The sequence below is a fragment of the Dipodomys ordii genome, unplaced genomic scaffold (genome assembly GCF_000151885.1).
Source record: "Dipodomys ordii isolate 6190 unplaced genomic scaffold, Dord_2.0 Scaffold8, whole genome shotgun sequence".
In the NCBI taxonomy this organism is placed as follows: domain Eukaryota; kingdom Metazoa; phylum Chordata; class Mammalia; order Rodentia; family Heteromyidae; genus Dipodomys; species Dipodomys ordii.
Genome location: NW_012267224.1, coordinates 10260722 through 10281635, shown reverse-complemented (window position 1 = coordinate 10281635; position 20914 = coordinate 10260722). Strand labels below are relative to the sequence as shown.

Below are 20914 nucleotides of genomic sequence, written 5' to 3'. Positions count from 1 at the left end.
GTCCTCCTATCTCAGCCTCCTAAGTAGTTAGGTTTATAGGTGTGAGCCACTGATACCTTGCTGTAGTCCAGCTTTTTTGCTGGTTTATTGGAGTCTTGTGGACTTTTCTCCCCAGGTTGGCTTTGAACCACGATCCTCAGATCTCAGCCTCCCCAGTAGTTAGGATTATAGGCAGGAGCCATTGGCTCTTCCGTGTGTGTGTGTGTGTGTGTGTGTGTGTGTGTGTGTGTGTATGTGTGTGTTTTAAACCAATAAGCCTGATGAAGAGTATGCCTTTTAGTGGTCAAGTGACATTTTCTCCTCTTAATTTTTTTCCTCTTTCAAACTTCTACTTTGAATGCATTACACCTTTCAGAAGCCTGAAACTAAAAATGACTTTCCTATTGATGTCTCCATTCCTCTCACAAGGAGTGAAGGAGTCTTTCTCCTGAATTCTCAATCAGCGGCAGCTCTGGCCTGTCTGGAGCCTTCCACAAGCGGCTGGCTACCTTCTCTTGTCTGCTTCTTTACTCTTTTACCAGTGAGCCCAGAAATTCTGACCTTATGGCATTACTGTAAAACAGGAAAATGGCAGAATAAGTGATACTGTGCTACTTGGACAATTGTAGTGGCTAATAGGTAGGGCTAGAACTTTTCTTTTTCAGTTTCTGGTACAGAAAGAAAGAAAGAGATATGGCTTCAGCTATTTTGTTTGTTTATTTCTTTATGGCTCCATCGATCTTCATAAACAAGGCATGTTTTTAGTTAATGATCAGCTAAGAAAAAATACATATGCTAAACCAGATGGGTGAAATTAACAGTTTCACTAAACCAACTTTCACATCACCAGTTCTGCAATACCAACCAAAAGACATCATGGTTTTGATTTTAGGCAACAATTAGAAATGCAAACTTTTAACAAATGTGCTGAATGAGCATTTTACTTTAGAATCACTTTTTTTTTTTAATTAAATTTGGTAGTGCAGAACACTGTTTAGATTCTTGTGCAGAGAAAATACTGATTGGCAATATTGGTCGTGGTAAAAGGTTTTCATATAGGAAAGAAATAATGAAGTCCTTTCAGTCTGTGAAGTTATTTTTGTTCTAAGAATTTCAGCTTTGTGAAGGATTTTCCCAGCAATCTCAGCTTCCTGGGCATTACTATTAACGGTTTCTGGAGTTCTGTATGAGGGGTCAGCAGGGCAATTGTTTCCTTTAGAACTTCATTTGGTTTGAAGTCTCTCCTCTGAGTCCACAAAGTGCAGGCCCAGGCATGCTCAGACAAACCTGGGCCTCTTAGTAAGGCGTTAGTAGAGCAGGTAAGGTAAGGATGAATCGTTAAGAAAATGCCAGTGTTGCTTTGCTGGGGATGTTCACAGGGAGGCTTCTGAAATGAGCACATTTAAAACTAAATACGCAGATTAAGAGAGGAAGGGTTTATGTTGCAACCCTTTAGTGGAGACTTTCTGATTGTGGCAGTTGGTTGGGTGGGATGGAATTCTTGCCTCAACTCTGCAAAGGGAAATCTCAGATTCAGATGGGGATGGATGTTATCATTTAGCTCTGTCCCAAGGGGTGAGCGAGTTCAGGAAAAGCATTCTAGGTGGCCCACTGCTGTGCTGTTGGAGCCAGGCACCTGTGGCTCACGCCTGTAATCCTAGCTACTCAGGAGGCTGACATCTGAGGATCCAGGTTCAAAACCAGCTCAAGCAGGAAAATCTGTGAGACTCTTAACTCCAATAAACCACCAGAAAACTGGAAGTGGCACTGTGGCTTAAGTGGTAGAACACTAGCCAGTCATGAGCTGAAGAGTGTAGGCCCAGAGTTCAAGCCCCATGACCAACAAAACACACACACACACACACACACACACACACACACACACAGAGCTGGAAGCAATCCGAAGGTCTAAAACAATCAAGAATGAGTTGGGGACATGAGGTATTCTAAAGGGCACCACAGTTGGTCCTCTCTACCAACTTCTGCAGCTTCAATCAACCATGAAGCAGTAATATTTGGAAAAGCAGGCTGGGGAGTAGCTCCATGGTAGAGTACTTTGCCTGGTATGTGTGAGGCCTTTGGTTCAATCCCCAGTATTGGGAGAGAAAAAAACAAACAACAAAACCACACACATGCACAGAGAAAAATTACATCTATAATGAACATGGACAGACTTGTTTTTTCTGCTATCAGTCCCTAAATGGTATAGCATGGCACCAATTTCCATAACATTTCCATTGTATTAAATATGTGATTTAAAGGTAAAGCACACAAGGATGTGTGCATTATAGGGATGTGTACATCATATGCCAGTACTGCGTAGTTTATATATGGGTCTTGGGATCTCAAAACCACTCCCCCACCCCAGACACGGAGGGATGATGGTATTATTGAAACATTGGAGAGAACAAGCCTCCGAGGCTGGAAATTTGTCTCAGCTGTAAAGTAGCCTTGCACATGCAAAGCCCTAGGTTCAGTTTTTAGCACTGGAAACAAAAAGAAAAGAATAATCTCTCAGGCTCTGACAGCTCCTCATACTATAAAATTAATTTAGAAAATGAAGTTGAGACCCAGGTGCTGGTGGCTCACACCTATAACCCTAGCTACTCAGGAAGCTGAGATCTGAGAATCGAGGTTCAAAACCAGCCCAAGCAGGAAAGTCTGTGAGACTCTTATCTCCAATAAACCACTCAGAAAACTGGAAGTGGTGCTGTGACTCATGTGGTAGAGTGCTTGCCTTGAGCTGAAATGCTGAAGGATAGCGCTCAGGTCCAGAGTTCAAACCCCACAACTGACAAAAAAAAGTCATAATCTATAGCAAATAGACCATTTTTGAAAGAAAATGAATATGTACATATATAGATGAATTATTATATATGCAGAGGGAGAGGAAACTTCTGGATTTTTGTTGTTGCTTCATACCAATTTATGTGTTGGTGTGTGTGTGTGGGTTGGTACTAGGGCTTGAACTAAGGGTCTCATGCTCTTACTTAGCTTTTTTACTCAAGACTGACACTTTTTTTTTTTTTTTTGTCACTCATGTGGCTTGAACTCTGGGCCTGGGTGCTGTCCCTCAGCTCTTCAGCTCAAGGCTAGCACTCTACCACTTGATCCATAGTGTCACTTCTGGTTTTCTGGTGGTTAATTGGAGATTACGAGTCTCACAGACCTTCTTACCCAGGCTGGCTTTGAACCGTGATCCTCAGATCTCAGCCTCCTGAGTAGCTAGGATTACAGATATGAGCAGCCGGTGCACGGCACTTTATGTCTTGAGCCATGCTCTGCATCTGGCATTTTGCTGGTTATTTGGAGATAAGAGCCTCAGATTTGTCTGTCTGGGCTGGCTTCAAACCACAATCCTTAGATCCCATCCTCCTGAGTAACCAGGGTTACAGGCATGTAACCGCTGGTACCACCAGCACACAGCACATTTTATTACTATTATTTTTTTCTGGCAACAAACAGCTATACAAGAAATACAGAAGAAGGGACAATCTGTTCATTCAGTAAGATGAGTTTTGTTTTGGCCCCACAGCCCGGAGTCTGTCAGGACAAACACAGTGTCCCCCTTTCAGGGTCAGCCCCGTCCACCTTTGTGTCCACAGGGACCAGCACCTGCTCATGATCAGCTTTCACTCCCTCCCCCTGCCCTTTCTGAACTTGATCTCTGACATCTACAAGGACTTCTGCAAGGGAACTGACCTCAAATAAATGAACCCCAAACTTGCCTATATCGGGCAACTCCTCTCCCCTCCTTCTTTGTCCAAGTAGTGAGTCTCTTGTTGCCACCTAAATTTTTTTTTAAATAACACTTTTATTTTGAATAGAATAAAGAAAAATGGGAAAATGTCACATGCAACAGATTTTAGGCAGGTGAAATTTTAGTTTGTGTTGATATTTAACATTCAAGCTGACATTATTTACGTGTAGCTTAGGATGTAAGTTACATGTAAATAACATATGTTGGATCCTGTCTGGTCTTTTGTTAACATGACACCTGCAAAACTGTTGCCTAGTTACCTGGGTGCTTAGGGGCTCATGCCTGTAATCCTACTTACAGAGGAGGCTGAGATGTGAGGATCAAGATTCAAAACCAACCCCAGTAGATAAATCTGAGATACTTTTGTCTTCAGTTAACCACCTAAAAGCCAGAAGTAGAGGCATGACTCAAGTAGTAGAGTATGAATGTTGAGCAAAAATCTAAGGGACATCTCCAGACCCTGGGTTCAAGCCCAGTTCTGGCACAAAAATTGAAAAAAGAAATTGTTACCTAGAAAGTAAACATTCATTGGACTGAACTAATCAACAAGAGAGATGAATAACAAAGATAGATTTTAGCTGACTCTACCAGTGACATCACGGGGCTATTAAACTTGTTTGCTTAGATATGGGTCAGTTTATAGACTTGTGGCAGGATTATGTAAAAGGAATCATGTAGCTTAAAGCAGCTGTGCGCATAATACTCCTTTCACGGCACAAAGGTGCAGGTGGAGACCAGCACTTGGTTGTCCACCAGGACTGGCATTACAGATTGCATGCAAGCTCTTCTTTTGGCTTATGTGGTGCTGAAGAATCGAACCCAGGGCCTCAAGCATGCAAGGCAAGCGCTGTACCACTGAGCCACCTTCCTAGCCCCATGCATGCAAGCTCTTTATGGGCGATGGAGACAAAGCTGGGTTGAAAGGTTGGTCCCACTGCCCTTTGCCAGCCTTGGTAACTTTAGCCAAGTTACAGAGTTGCTTCTCCAGATCTTAGTCTCTTCTTGTAAAAAAACAAGGAGGCTAATAATAGGACCAACCTCATAAGAGTTTACAGATCAAATGACAGAATTAGCAAAGGCTACTTTCCAGATATTGGACACCTTATGGTAAGGCTTCCATGAAAGTTCACCCATCTTTTTATTGAATTCAGAGACCCACCAAACACTCCTCTCCCCCCTCCACCCACACAAAACAAACGAGAAAGCAAAAGATGCTGAAGGAGCAGCTCAAAATTAGATTGTGTGTGTGTGTGTGTGTGTGTGTGTGTGTGTGTGTGTGTCTGTCTGTCTGTCTGTCTGTCCCCAAAATTTTGAGAACTATTTGGGAACTATTTCTGGGATAAGACACATTTTTTTTCCAGAGACTCTTAAAGGGAGAAAAAAGGCTCTTGGAAGTTTCAGTGGTCCTGATTGGGTGGTGAATTACACAGAGTGAATTCTTCTCTCGAGGCACTTTCTCAGCTATGTTAGGCACATCCTTTTTCCCAGGGTACTAGGCTGTCATTTAGTGCCAAAGAAAAAAGCTATTAAACAGAATGACACCACGGCATCCCCAAAGGGTTTAATTTATGTCCCCAGAAGGTGGTATATTTCAAGGTATGCCAGAACCAACTGTATCAATAACTCAGGTGATTTAATTGGCTTTTGCCTCTTCTTTCTCAAGCCACGTCAATCCCGTGGTAATTAATTTTGTGTACTGTGGATTGTGTTATTTACAGTGCCAAGGAGCCAAAATGAATCTGTATTAGAAATCGGTGGGAAGATATTTGAGCAGGCTGTAAAGAGACTCTCCAGCGTGGACGGGCTTCACCAAATTAGCTCGGTCGTCCCCTTCCTGATGGATTCCAGCTGCTGTGGATACCATAAAGCATCCTACTATCTCGCTGTCTTCTATGAAACCGGATTAAATGTACCCCGAGACCCGCTGCAGGTGGAGTATTTCATGGGGTCCAGGAGCACCTGTCACTGGGTTATGCTTGCCAAGTAATGCCCCTGCTAGACTTCCACGTGTGGTGGCTCCTTGGAGTCCCTTAAAAGTCTTTACACCCAGAAAAAATGTCCTTGGGCTGTGGAAATATATAGGATAGTCAGTTTCCAATGAGCAGAAAGGGAACATCATCCATTTCCATTCTGGGCCTTGAGGGTATGGTTGTTGTATCATCTAAGGGACCATTTGAGCCAGGATGGCCAGAATTCTAATCCTTCAGAATAAGAGGCTTCTGGGCTGGGAATGTGGCTTAGTGGTAGAGTGCTTGCCTAGCATGCATGAAGCGCTGGGTTCGATTCCTCAGTACTACATACACGGGAAAAAAACGGAAGTGGTGCTGTGGCTCAAGTGGTAGAGTGCTAGCCTTGAGCAAAATAAAATAAAATAAAAAGCTCAGGGACAGTGCCCAGGACCTCAGTTCAAAAAGAAAGAAAAAAGAAAATAGAAAAGAAAATAAGAGGCTTCTGATATGTGCAGCTCCGCTCACTGTGAGCTTCCTATTCATCCCATTTTACTTTTAGCTAAGAGAAGCCATTTGAATCTCTTAAGAGAGTATGGTGACAGCCAGCCATCTAGCATCAGAGTGAAATGACATTCTACTCGATTTTTTTTGGTGGGGGTGGGGTGGGGAGGGAGGTTTTGAAATCGAAATTGATGATGCAACTTGTCTAACATTTAGAATCCCAGCTTCGTAAGTGCCTCAGCCAGAGGTCCCCTGAGGAACGAAACCAAGGGGATTATGTAGATAGGAAGAGATTGATTAGGAAGAATTGGTTTGCATACTCATGGAGAGGAGAAGTCCCGTGACCTACCATCTCAGAGAGGGAAGCTGGGAAGTGTGTTGGTGTTTCCAGCCCAAGCCCCAAGGCCCGGAGAGATGATAGTGTGAAGTTCTGATCCTCTGCAGGGGTGGGGGTGGGAAGGGGCAATGGTATCCTGTAGGGCAAAGCAGTCGGCAGGATGCAGGCCTTGAGTCTCTTTAGGATCTCAGGCGATTGGCTGCTACGTACCCACATTGCCATTTGCTCCACTCTGTCCAAATTCTTTTTTTTTTTTTTAAGAATTGGAATTTGAACTCAGGGCCTCTTGCTTGCCAGGAGGCACTCTGCTACTTGAGTCATACTCCTAGTGAATTGCTTTAGTTAATTTTCAACTAGAGGTCTAGCCTTTTTACCTCTGGCCAGCCTGGACCTCAATCCACCTATGTATGCCTCCATGATAACTGTCATAGCTGGGATTACAGGTATGAACTACCAACCCTGGTTTATTAACTGAGATAGGTTCTCCCTAACTTCTTCCCATAGACTGACCTTAAACCTTGATGCTCCTAATTTCTGCTTTCTAAATAGTGGGGATTCCAAGTGTGCACCACTACTCCCAGACTTACCAATGCTAATCTTATCTGGAAACGCCCTCCCAGATAAACCAAGAAATAGTGCTAAAGCTTTGTAGCACCCAATAGGGTAGCCAAATCGACTTAATGACCTTCACATGACCGCCTTTTGAATTTTTTTTTTTTAAGGTTTTTGCCTCTGTTTAGGTGAAACTCATTCTGTTTAGACTTCCCCAGGGTTGGTTCATTGTTGCTTTTCTGATTTATAGATGCTCCTGACTGATGGAATGTTTTCCTGAGACCCCGAGGCAGCCCCACCAATGGAATGGTGTAGAAAATCTAGCCCTGTCCACTGACTATGGGCAAATGACTTCACTTTTCTAGGCCTCTGTTTCCTCAACTATGAAATGAGATTGTGGGACCAGCTGGTCTGTAAGGACCTGTCTAGCACTAGTATTCTGACTGTGGAAGGTTGGAGCACAGATGTGTTATGTAGATCATGAGTTCATAGACTGGATAGCTCTTGTACAGGGGTCTTCACACAGTTGAAGGTGCACACAACAGTGTTGAGAGAAGTCAGGGAAGAACTCTGTTTCTACCAAAAAATGACAAAAAGAGCATTCTAAGTGTTAAACATTAGGAAAACCAAACACCTGGGAATTAAGAATCCATTAGAGAGCTGGGTCAACTTCTTTATTCAAGATTTATTTGCCAGACACTGGTAGCTCATGCTTATAATCTTAGTTAACCAGGAAGCTGAGATCTAAGGATCGTGGTTCAAAGCCAGCTTGGGCAGGAAAGTCTATCTTATCGCCAATTAACCACCAGAAAACTGGAAGTGAAACTGTGGCTTCAAAGTGATAGAGCACCAGCTTTAAGTGGAAGAAGTTCAAGGACAGCTCCAGGGTCCTGAGTTCAAGCCCCACAACTGACAAGAAAAGAGATTTATTTATTTAAATAAATTCCAGAAAATGGAAACAAGATTTTTTTTCTTTTTTGCTGTTTTTGTTTTCTTTTTAGTCGTATTTGTTCATATATATGTCTTTGGGAATGTAAGGGTAGGCACAGAAATGGAGGGACAAAGGGTGAATAAATGCAGCAGTGGTACTCACTAGACAGCATGTGGAAAATGCACAATACACCTTGTGGGTGGAGATGGGAAGGGAAAACTGGAAGAGAGTGAAAGCAGGGGTGAAACTGACTGCTATAACTGTAACCCCTCTGCACATCACCTTTTGATAACAGTAAAAAAATTAAGATTAGGGGCTAAGCAGGTGGCTCAGTGGTAGAGCACTTGCCTTGCATGCATGAGGCCCTGGGTTCGATTCCTCAGCACCACATAGCAGAAAAAAAAAATGGAAGTTGTGCTATGGCTCACGTGGTATCGCGCTAGCCTTGAGCTGAAGAGCTGAGGGACAGCGCCCAGGCCCAGAGTTCAGGCCCACGACCGGATTCCAAAAAAAAAAAATTAAGATTATTTATTTGTAAAGGGAAGTGAAGCTAGAATGGCATGAACTTTCAGTGTTAGCATTTTATGACCCTCCAGGAGCAACAATCTTGGGAAACACATTGTTCATTTCTTCCTAACAGGGCATGTTATATAGTTTGGTTGGCGGCCAGGGCGGTGAGAGACTATCTTCAATGAATCTTGGATATAAACACTACCAGGGGGTTGACAACTATCCTCTAGATTGGGAACTCTCCTATGCCTACTACAGCAACATCGCCACAAAGACCCCGCTTGACCAACACACACTGCAGGGAGACCAGGTAGGACAGAGATGGTCGGAGGTGGTTATGGGCCTGCTTACCAGGGCTTCCTGCACAATTTCATTGGGTCTGCACCCGTGGCTGGCTTATTCATTGGCTTACAGAGAAAATGCATAATCGAATAGAGAGACAAGCTTCCTTCCTGTCTCTGGGTGCGGTTCCCTGGCACATGAAGGGGTGATTTGGCTCTGGACAGATTTTGATTTTGTAAAAAGTAGGCACCAGAAACATCTAAGCATCTGGTCTTGTCCCAAGACATTATGGGAGATGGCAAGGTCTGGAGATGTTAAGAAGGATGGAGTCAAATTGTGTGGAAGCAGTAATCTCCCAGGGCTCCTGTTACATGACCATGTGACGAGCAAGCAGGCTCTATAATTCACAAAGCCAGCGCCATACCCAGCCAAGGTGCCAAGAATGGGCACTTGAGAAATGTCTGCCCCCATCCCATGATCCTTCTGGCATAATACTCTCACACGTGATGCTTAACACTTTTGTCTTTGCAAGAACTAAGGACTGGATGTGGTCACTAACTCTAGCCCCTCATTTTGTAGGCTCTTGAATCGTATTGACAAATCTTATTGGCAAAGAAATTAATGGCTTAGATCTGCCCCCAAAAAAATCCCATAATGTGTTAGATTAGACTCACCGGTGGCTTGTTTCCAGAGTTCTCTGGAGGACAGAGAATAAAAGACTCTTACGAAAGAAAGATGGGTGAGTCGGAAGAGAAGGCATACTGCCTCTTGATGGTATCCCAGCAGTGAGGTACTGACTTTGTGGTCATTACATGTGTATGGTCAAGTTGAGAAGTGCAAATGATCTATTCAAGGAACTGGCTTTAGTTTTTTCTTTTCTTTCTTCTTTTTTTTTTTCTATAAAGGATCAACTGGTAACTATTTTGGGCTTTGTCTATGTGGAGAAAAGCTTTTTTGCCTTCTTCAGCAGTGGTAGCTGCTCAGCTCTGCCATGGAAATACAGAGAGAATTGAGAAGCCTGGGTTTGTGCAGCCATGGGTGGTATGCAACTGTGTGGCAGGATTTGGCTGTGATCTGGGCTGTGAGCTGGACTTTGCCCTGCTTGCTGCACAGGCCCAGGGGGAGGCCTGGCTAGGCCAGGGTTATTGAATCTCAGGCTTAGTGACTAACTGGGAGCCAGATCACTTGTCTCTAGCTGTGCTGTTGGATGATGCCAGAAACCTACAGTGCAGAAAATGAATGCTTTGCTATTTGGAGATAGATGGTCCCTCTACAAGGATTCTATAAATTCTCTAGTATATTATCTAGAGTGAGTGTTCTTTCAGTGTATCGAATGATAGACAAAATTTGACCCTAGTTTGGGCTAGTGATAGAGGTCAAGTAGCAGAGCACACACTCAGCAATCACAAGGCTCCAGATTTACACACACACACACACACACACACACACACATACACACGGACATATACACACAAAAAATATATTGAATTATATGACCTTAACTTAATAGGAAGTAATTTCTTTTTTGTTTGTTTTTTGTTTTGTTGTTTTGTTTTTGGTCGTTTGTGGGGCTTGAACTCTGGGCCTGGGTGCTGTCCCTCAACTCTTCAGCTCAAGGCTAGTGCTCTACCACTTGAGCCACAGCGCCACTTCCAGTTTTTCTGGTGGTTAATTAGAGAGAAGAGTCTCACAGACTTTCCTGCCTAGGCTGGCTTTAAACTGTGATCCTCAGATCTCAGCCTCCTGAGTAGCTAGGATTACAAGTGTGAGCTACTAGTATCTGGCAATCAGTATTTTTGTGGGTGTGCCTGGCACCGTCCCTGAGGGTTTTTATGTTTTGTTTTCCTCAGCTCTTCAGCTCAAGGCAAGCGCTCTACCACTTGAACCACAGTGCCACTTCTTGTTTTCTGCTGGTTTATTGGAGAGTCTCACCGACTTTCCTGCCCGGGCTGGCTTTGAAACACAATCCTCAGATTTCAGCCTCCTCAGTAGCAATGATTACAGGAGTGAGCTACCACCAACTGGCCTTCACTGAGCTTTTTTGCTCAAGGCTAGTGCTCTACCACTTTAGCTACAGCGCCACTTCTGGCTTTTGCGGGGAATTAAAAATCTCATGCACTTTCCTGCCTGGCTGGCTTCCTACTGTCATCGTCAGCTCTCAGCCTCCTGAATAGCTAGGATTACAGCCCTGAACCAGAGCTTGGCTTTTAATCAATAATTAAAAAAAAAAGACTACAAATATCCTGCATGCTGGGAGCATAGATCAAGTGGTAGAGATCCTGAGTTCCACCCCTAGCCCCATATTGAAATATATATATATATATATGTATATATATAAACAATTTTACAAAATCAAGCCACAAAATAATACCGCCTTTGTCTTTCCACTAAACCCGAATGTGTTAATAATGTCCTGTATGTATAGATTATACTTTTAAGATGTCTAATCCAGCATGAATTAGCAGCAGGAAATGATACGTTGCTAACAAGCTCCTTTTCTTTTGAAGATTTGGCATATGAAATGTTATGATTATGAAAGGAAATGTTTAATTGGTCAGAAGGGGGGGGCGGAGAGATGAACAGGACAGATCCATCTTGCAGCTGAAAAGTCCTGTGATGAAGAATCACAGATAGGAATTATACACTTAGCTGGGTTGTGTCATAGCTCATTTTCTTAAGAATGTGTAATTAATGACTTCTTAAGCATTTAAGCAGGTGCCATGCATTGATTTAAATGTCCTTTTGTTGAGATATCTATTAATTCACAAACATAATGCTACCAAGAGGAGCTCTCGAAAGCCAGACCTCTAATTAACAAACCAAGGATCTGTCGATAGCTCCTTTTCTAGACTCTGGTTTCATCTTCTCTTTTGTGGAACTCCCCCTTCCCCTGATCCTTCTTCTGTATCAGAGCTCTTTCTGCACACCTCTTTTGTGATGGAATAAGGCTCTGCTTTCACACGAACCGGAAAGAGGGGAATGTTTCTGTTTGTTTGTGGTTTAAATTGCAAATCATTTCTTTCATTCACTCTCCAGAAGTCCTTCTTCAAGGCTCAGACCCAGATTTCTGCTCTCTGCATCTTCTGGGAGCTTCAGCCGCCCAGTGCATGGGTGGAATTCCACCTTGATCTCTGGCTGGGATCTTTCTATACTTCCTTATCTGTCATCATCACACCTAGAAGCAACCCTCCACCTGCCCCCCACCCTGCTCCAGCACCTCTACCATTGTTGGTGCTGAAACTGGGAAGTCATCCTCGATCTCTCCACGCCCCCCCCCCAGCTTTACATGCCAGTTCCTCTTCATCCCCACCATTACTGCCTATTTTATTTTTATTTTTATTTTTTGCCTGTCCTAGGGCTTGAGCTCAGGACCTGGGCACTATCCATGGTCTTCTTTTGCTCAAGACTAGCACTCTGTGACTTGAGCCACAGTCCCACTTCCCACAATTTCTGAATAATTTATTGGAGATGAGAGTCTCACGCACTTTTCTGGCTCAGGCTGGCTTCAAACTGCAATCCTCAGCTCTCAGCCTCCTGAGTAGCTAGGAATACAGGTATGAGCCACCAGCTCCCCGCTCCACTGCCTGATTTTGTCCTTCATCCTCTCCCCCTGGGCTATGCTAACAGCCCCCCTGGAACCTTGCTGGACTCCATGGGCATACCCCAGCACAGGAAGAGAGTACAAAGCACGGGCATCCCTCCTGAGGAGCCCTGAACACTGCTGGTGGCAGCTCCTCTCACAGTTGCCAGGGGCGCTCTGCAGGACATTTGTGCAGGTGGGTGGGGCAAATGGAGCCCAGGAAATTGCCCATTCTTGCCTGCAGTTCCTTGGATCCCAGAATGCTGGCTGAACCATTATAACTCACAAATCTTCAGAGCTGCAGAGCTGCAGAAGCTTCTGGGGCTGCTGAAAGGTCTTCAGATCCAGATCCAGGGGACTTTTACCTGCTTGACCTCTTCTGTCTTCTTGTCCTCTCTCCCTCTACCTTCTTCCTCTTCTCTGCCAGTCTGTCTGCCTCTCTCTGTCTCTCTCTTTCTCTGTCTCTCTCTCTGTCTCCCTCATTCCACTGTTCTCTTTCTTTATTTCCCTTCCTCTTCCCCATCCTTTCTTCCCTCCCCTGTTCCCTTCCTTCTCCTTTCTTTTCTTCCTTGCTTTTTTCTCTGTCTCCCTCTCCTTCTCTCCTTTCTTCCTCACTCTTTTTGTTCTTCCTTTTCTCCACTCTTTCTTCCCTTCTCTTCTTTCTTGTTTTTCCCCTTTCTCTTCTCTTGCTCTCTTGCCTTCTCCCTCCCTACTCCTTTTCTTCTCCCCCTCCTCCCAGCCTTCCCAGAAATCAGTGAGCGCAGCCACCTGGTCTGACAGGAACATTGTTTTTGGTGCCTACAGGCTGGGCAGCCACAAGCAAAGCAAAAGCACCAGCACCGACGACATCTCCTGGCCCATGTGGTGCCTCCTTGGCGCCTGGTATGCATGGAAGTGGCGGTGGGGCCTGAGGACCGCTTGCTTTCCACTCACTATGCCTCCTGGGAGCTGGCAGCACATGTTAACCCCACAGTGTAAGACTGGAAAATCACAGCTGCTCATTCTGCAGACTCTGACTCTAGAAAACATGGAAGATCCCAGAACTGGTCTTTTGGGGGCTCTGGATGCCTACTGGCACCCCAGGGCTGCATGACCTGTCCCACTCCCTCCACTGCTCCTCTTCTCCACCTGGCTTCTTTCCTGGCCACCACGTTGCTGTTTGGATGGAAGAACAACTGGCTGTTGTTCCTTTTAAGTCATTCTGTCTCCAGATGGCCTGTGGCTGACAGTCACCCACTTTCTCAGCAGGCCCAGGCATGTGCTCTGCCATGTGCTGATAGCTGCCTTGGTTAGCCTACAAGTATGTTGAGACACCCCCTGTGGGAAGAGGCAAGCAGTAGGGACTCCAGACTGGCTTGCCATGAGTCCTAAGCCTGATTTCATTGGGTGAAACCATTGGTTTCCCCGCCCCCTGTCCCCAGTACAACACTGATCTGAGCCCAGCTTGTAGTATGAGCTCTTCAGATGTATGGCCTTTGCACCCTCTCCCCAAACTGTCATCCTCGCATTTTCTTTCTTTCTCCCACCCCCCCTTTTTTTTGGTGTGTGTATATGTCATTACTAGGGATTGAACTCAGAGAACCTGGGCACTGTCTCTTAGCTTTTTTGCCCCCAAGGCTGGCCTTCTACTACTTGAGCCACAGCTCCACTTCCAATGTTTTTCGTGGTCAATTGGAGATGAGTCTCTCAGGTTTGTGTGCCAGGCTGAGTATAGCTAGGATTATAGACATGAGCCACGGCACCTGGTAACGCTTCATTTATAAATACAAAAAAAGGAGCATTGCCGGGTGCTGGTGGCTCACACCTGTAATCCTGGCTACTCAGGAGGCTGAGATCTGAGGACTGTGGTTCAAAGCCAGCTCGGGAAGGAGAGTTTGTGAGACTCCTCTCCAATAAACCACCAGAAAATTGGAAGTAGCACTGTGGCTCAAGTGCTAGAGTGCTAGCCTTGAGCCGAGGAGCTCAGAGACAGCGCCCCAGGCCCAGAGTTCAAGCCTAACAACCAACAACAACAAAAAAGGAGTGTTTAAATGAAGTAACTGGCCCAAGGCCCGCAGAGAGTTGGTCATGAGTTCAAATTCAAATCACCTGGGTCAGGTAGGAAAGGTCGAGCTCCCAAGGCCCCTGCCTTGCTGGAAAAATTCAATGCCACCACTCTAGAAAGTGGAAAGAGGCCAGTGGTCCACACAACCAACTGTGATGCTTCTTCAGGCATGCCGGATCACTCCAAAACATGAACTCTGCCAAGACAGCATTCTAACCCTCCCTGCCGCTCATTCAGGACCCATAGCAAGAAAACAGAACAGGGAAACCAAAATGCAAAATACCCAAACACAAAATCTCCCATTTGACAGTTCCTTATCAGAATGGCTCCAGCTCTGGCCCCACCCCAGGCTCCTCACAGAAGACAGTGTCTCCCCAAGCAAGAGCTCACGCCAAACCTACAACACACAGACCCACAGCCATGCGCTTGACAAAGAATGAAGCAACATGGCTTCTGCTTCTCTAGGGGGCGCCATTGAGCAGGGGAGTGGAAGAGGTCTGTCATTGGAGTCCAACCAACTGGCTTTCCATGTTTTCTCAGGGCTCTTGGTTGTTTGTTTGTTTGTTTGTTTGTTTGGTTGGTTGGTTTGCCTAGACACTGGGGGAAGTCATACCTAGGTCACAGCTTTTCTGTGAGGATTAAATAAAAAAGCTATTGTTAGATGCCCAGTACTTGGTAGGTCTCAATAAAAGGTAGTGGCTGTAATTATTCTAATTGTCACCTCCTGAGGTGAGCCATCATTCTGGCTGGGCTCCGAGACTCTCTGAGAGCATGGCCCCTAGCCCCACAAAGGGACCCCAGACCCTACACGGCCACAAAGCAGAGGCCACTGAGAGGTATTCGGAAGGACAGGTACAGTGAGAGTTGAGACTCTCAATCCTTGGTGGCCAAAGGAAATTCCAGCCTGGCTCCTTGTTCTGAAGCTGCTTTTGCACACTACCCAATGCAGTTTCCCACACCTGCCTATGGCCTGTGCGGGTACAGAAAACACTCTCCAGGGTCCCCTTGTGGAAGGTTCCATGGCCTTCACTATGCGGAAGGAGAAACCATGAAACAAAGGGACCAGATTTCTAATAAACAGCCACAGTGGATACACCAAAATGAATTTATTTTCTTCAAAGGCGTCAAATAGCTAGAAGCTTGGGCACAAATTCAAGTCGCTCTGTGAATGTTCATCTCCAGAGTATTTTTTTTTTAATTCTCAGAGCTAACATGCCCACTTCTTTTCAGAATAGATTTAAAATTTGCTAGAAATACCAAAAGATGATCAAAATGCCTGGTACTTATAAACTGATTTGTTGGAGGGTAAGCCTTTAGTACAACTACTGAAAGATAATAAAAATGTAACACACACACAGTATCTGAAACAAAGCCTGCAAAAATAAAATGGGTAGGCGTATTTGGGGATGAAAAATTAAAGGGATACTCAGAAAATATTGATTTACCTCTTTGATGTGTATGTGTGTGTGTGAAAGAGAGAGAGAGAGAGAAAGAGAGAGTAGCAGAGATCGAGCTAGCACTGAGGTGAGTAACAGCAGTGAACTTCTGAACAAGCTTGAATAATAGAAACAGAAGTGTGGGGGGAGGGTGGGGGGGAGGAATGCTTCATTCCAAAGCAAACATTTCGATAAGAACAAATGCCCATATACATATACGAGATGTGAGATGTGAGACATTTGTTTCAAAGAATTTGATCTTGTGGCATTGTAGGCATGCCTCATATTTCAATTATTCATATGCTTTTGTTTAACAACTGCTGGTTTTAAAACAAGTCGTGTTCTTTGCATGCCATAACCATTTGAATCCTTTCCTCCGTTCTTCCCTCCCTTCCTCTTTCACTACCTCCCTCCCTTTATTCTTTCCTTCTTCCTTTCTCCTCCCTCACTCCTTTTCCTCCCTCCTTTTTCCCTCCCTTTACCCTTCCTTCTTTCTCCTGTCCCTCCCTACCTTTTCCTTCCTTCCTTCTTTCCTTCCTTCCTTTGTTCCCTCCTTTCTTTTTCTTTCTTCTCTTCCCTGCTTTCTTCCCTCCTTATTTCCCTCCCTTCTTCCTTCCCTCCTTTTCTCCCCCTTCCTTTTTCCCTCCCACCCTCCCTTTTTTCCACCTCTTCTTCCTTTCCTTGTAGGCCTACGTGGAAACCATCAGATTAAAAGATGATGAAGTACTCAAGGTGCAAACCAGAGAAGATGGCGATGTCTTTATGTGGTTGAAGCATGAAGCCACCCGAGGCAACGCAGCAGCCCAGGTACAAGCGAGACCAAGATGTACAACAAAGCCTCCCAAATGCCAAAGCCTTCGAACACTTTCTGTGTATTTCTTCTTTATCCTACGGAGGTAATGGAGATGGGCAGGGGCTCTGCTCCCACAGCCCCTCGGAGCCCAGGCTGACCAGGCTCCTCTACACCTGCTTTCAGAGTCATGGTAGAGTGGTGGCCCCTGCTCATCCATCAGTGAGCCACTACTGTACGGCCATTTCACTGGCCAAAGCAGGTCACTGGAGCACAGTTGACTTCCACGTGGGCAGAGCATAGCCTTACCACCCACCCAGACAGCGGCACAAGACTCCTGCTGGATTTTTCTTCTTTTGTATGTGTGTGCTGGTCCTGGGGCTTTGACCTAGGGTCTAGGTGCTGTCCCTGAGCTCTTGTGCTTAAGGCTAGCTCTCTACCACTTGAGCCACAGCTTTCCTTCCCACTTGTTTGGTAGTTTATTGGAGATAAGACTCTCCTAACCTTACCTGACCTGGCTGGTTTTGAACTGTGATCCTCAAATCTCAGCTTCCCCGAGTAGCTAGGATTACAGGCATCCACCTTCAGGCTTTAGAAGACAAATATGTCTAATTCTCTGTGTAAAGCGTTATATATCAGGTTTGTCCTCCCACTTTTTAAAGTCTTCTGTTGCATGCATGTGCACAGGAAGAATCACTGTTCTAAATTGCTATTGTCTTTAAGCAACGATTAGCCCAGATGCTATTCTGGGGGCAGCAAGGTGTGGCCAAGAACCCGGAAGCAGCCATCGAGTGGTACGCCAAGGGGGCTCTGGAGACAGAGGATCCTGCATTAATATACGACTACGCCATTGTGTTATTCAAGGTAAGAATGATTTAATTGGGGCTGAACTTGTGTAATTTGGATAATAGACTTCCTGAGTCATTTCCAGTGGGTGTGCAGGCAAGCAGGGAGTCTGTCACAGAAGACATTTAGCACATGCTTCTGTCACTTACGATAGGGAAGGATGCTAGAAGACAAGACAGCCTGAAGCACTACTCTGGCTAGTCTAGTGGCTCATATCTGTAATCCCAGCTACAGGCAGGAGACTGAGATGGGTAAGACTGAAGTTCCAGGCCAGCCCAGAAACAAAGCTGATGAGGCCTCCATCTCAACAGAAGAGACTAGGCATGGTGGTGTGTGTGTGTGTGTATGTCATCCAGATAAGCAGGAAGCATAACTAGGGGATTACAAACTGAGCTAGCCCTGCCGTCTACCCTTAAAAAAAAAAAGACCCCATCTCAAAATAATCAGAGCAAGGGCTGCCTGCCCAGCATGCACAAAGGCTCAAGTTTGAACAAAAGAAGCCTTTTTTGATTCCATTTTATTTTCTTTTTTGAGATACTAGGGCTTGAACTCAGGACCTCATACTTCCAAAGAAGGCACTCTATCGCCTCCCATTTGCATTTTTTTTTCCCATCAACCTTCTGTGTGGCACCTAGAGTCTTTGTGATTTCCCAAGCACTGTGACATTCTGACGCCCGTGTTTCGTTGGTTTGCACCCAGTGGCCACTCATCCCAGGGCAGCATAGTGACCACCAGACTTGTCACCGAATGCTCACCCGGGGAGAGGGCTTATTTGGGCCAGATTCCTATAGCCTGTGAATGGAAATGATCTTGGGTTTGAACCAAGGGAACAGTAAGAAGGAGGAGCTGGCAAGAGCTGGGGACAGAGGACAGGGATGAAAACATCTCTATAGCAATCGTGGATGTCTTCAGAGACGTGTCATCTGAGGGGATGATGGTCATAATCTTGGATTGGATGCGAGAATATAACCAGCGTCCATTGAGGATTGTAAAATGTGTTTGCCTTACACCAAAGGTAGTCATCCATGCCGACTGAGGAACGCTTGTTCCATGAATAAATGCCTTGAACCTCGAGAGCCCCTTAGCCAAGTCTTATCACCTGTGGACCACATCATGGTCTATATAGAAACAGAGGCACAGAAAGGCCTTGTCACTTATCGAGAGTTGCCTTGCTGATCCCTTGGGACAGGGATCCAGGCCAAGCTGTATTCTTCATCTTCACCAATCTTTTTGTTTTTTTCCTATAAGTTTGGGGGCTTGAACTCAGGGACTGGGTACTGTCCCTGAGTTCTTTTGCTCAAGGCTAGTATTCTACCACTTTGAGCCACAGCGCCACTTCCGGTTTTCTGGTGGTTAAGTAGAAATAAGAGTCTCATGGACTTTTTCCTGCTGGGGCTGACTTTGAAATGCAGTCCTCAGATCTCAGCCTCCTGAATAGCTAGGATTATAGGCGTGAGCTACCAACTCCTGGCATCTTCACCAGTCTTGTAAAGTGAAAAGCTTTAGCTGTGGGAAAGAAACCCTTAAACCTTATACCCAAGCCCAAGAGTGCAGCTGCCCCCAGAAGTGTGTGTCTTTGAGCAATGATGACCTATATTCACGTAGGCAGGCCTGTCTCCAGAACTCTAGCTAGGGCCACTCATTAATCAACAACCAAGAGTCTAGAGACATTTCTACCTGAACACCCCGTTGAAGCCTGAAAAACCTGTTGGTTGGTATGGTTTCCAAATTAAGAGCCTAAATCTTGTCTTCCAAAGCATCGAATTTGCATAGAAATTTCTGAATTTTCAAATGCCAGTGCATCCATGTATTTATTCGGTAAACATCCACTCCAGGCGGAAAAATGCTAAGATGGAGGGACTTACACATGCGTGAGTCAGGTCCCTGGCCTCGGGGATTCATACGCTGGAGGAGAAGACAGCAGATAGGGGTGGCACAAAACAAGACATCATCCACCAGACTTGAGGCTGTTAACTATGCCAAGTATGAAGATAAAGGCATAAACCAGCCTTGGGCTGATTGATGCTGGTGGCTCACACCTGTAATCCTAGCTACTCAGGAAGCTGAGATCTGAAAATCTCAGTTCAAAGTCAACCCAGGCAGGAAAGTCTGTGAGACTCTTATCTTTATTGAACTATCAAAAAGGCAGAAGTGGGGCTGTGGCTCAAGTGGTAGAGTGCTAGCCCTGAGTTCAAGCCTCAATACTGGCATAAAAATAAATAGATGAATAAATACAGTAAAATCAAGCCTTAAATCTGCCTACCAAGAGCTTCAAGACTAGAGGGAGAGGCAAATGCATAAGTAAATGACTCTGCAAGCTACATGTCTCTTCAGGATCTCATTTTCCATACCTTAATGTTTCCTCTTGCTCTGCATTCTGGAGTACCCAGTTATCTCTGGGTGGGGAAAGGAAGGCCTTTATTATTGGTATCTCAGGGAAACATTTCAGCTCTGGCCAGGTGGTCTTTCTAAGTGCACTTCATGGGAAAGAACCCCCAAATGGAAAAACAGGCTTTCCAAATGTAAAGGAGGAGGGCACGCATTTGGCTGTGGAGACACCCTAAAACTTACTGCGTGCAAAAATGGCGGTAGGATAGTGGCCCTGGGTTGTCCAAGGCTGTCACATACATCCCATCTTTCATCCACGTGACAATTAAGTGACTTTGTAGCAACTGACCTCCCTCCCCTGCACTTGGCATTTATCTCCTTTGACAGCTTCTGATTCTCCGCATAGCCGGGGAGAGTGTGCGTTGCCCTTGTGTAAGAAGTCCTCTCAGGAAGCTAGCAGGTATACTGAGCAACTACCCGGCAGGCACACAGGAAGCTGCCCTCGCCTGGAAATGGGAATATATAAATGCGGCTTCATTGTGAGGCTTGACATAAACCACTTTCTCTGGATCCATTTTATTCCTTCAAAACATGGGGGAGACAAAGGGCGAGTCTAACCCAGCTCTGACATTCTATGAGTCCAGTCCTAGCCAGCCAAAAAAAAAAAAAAACACCAAAAAACCACTTCATTTCTTGTCCAGTTTTTCCATGTTCTCTTCCCTCTAATTAGAAGAAGTAATGATGCGCTTCTGAAAAATACCTTCATCATCCCCTTGGCTTCGATTTGCCAGTTTGATTTAACAGGAAAGTTATAAAAACTTAGTAGAAACTTGGTACATGTAAGTTAACCTTTAGTTCGACTCATAAACACAGCGTCAGGCAAGCTGTATTTCTCCTTCATCCTGAGGGAGGTATGAGTCACTGTGCTTTCTCAGCAGTGGGAAAGTGTACCTTACATGCCTGCCTGAGTCCACTTGGCTGAGTTTAAATTTGCCTCCAGCCGGGCGCTGGTGGCTCACGCCTGTAATCCTAGCTACTCAGGAGGCTGAGATCTGAGGATCGCGGTTCAAAGCCAGCCCGGGCAGGAGA

General features: G+C 45.2%; 1 protein-coding gene across 1 annotated transcript in view; it reads left to right on the top strand.

The window, feature by feature from the left end:
* Positions 1 to 20914, top strand: part of Sel1l3 (sel-1 suppressor of lin-12-like 3 (C. elegans)) — a 113206-nt gene that overhangs the window by 53445 nt on the left and 38847 nt on the right. Inside the window, exons 10-13 of the mRNA XM_013008872.1 lie at positions 5458 to 5669; positions 8650 to 8829; positions 16549 to 16668; positions 17375 to 17515. Of these exons, the coding sequence (XP_012864326.1) occupies positions 5458 to 5669; positions 8650 to 8829; positions 16549 to 16668; positions 17375 to 17515 (653 nt within the window). The remainder of the gene's footprint in view (positions 1 to 5457; positions 5670 to 8649; positions 8830 to 16548; positions 16669 to 17374; positions 17516 to 20914) is intronic.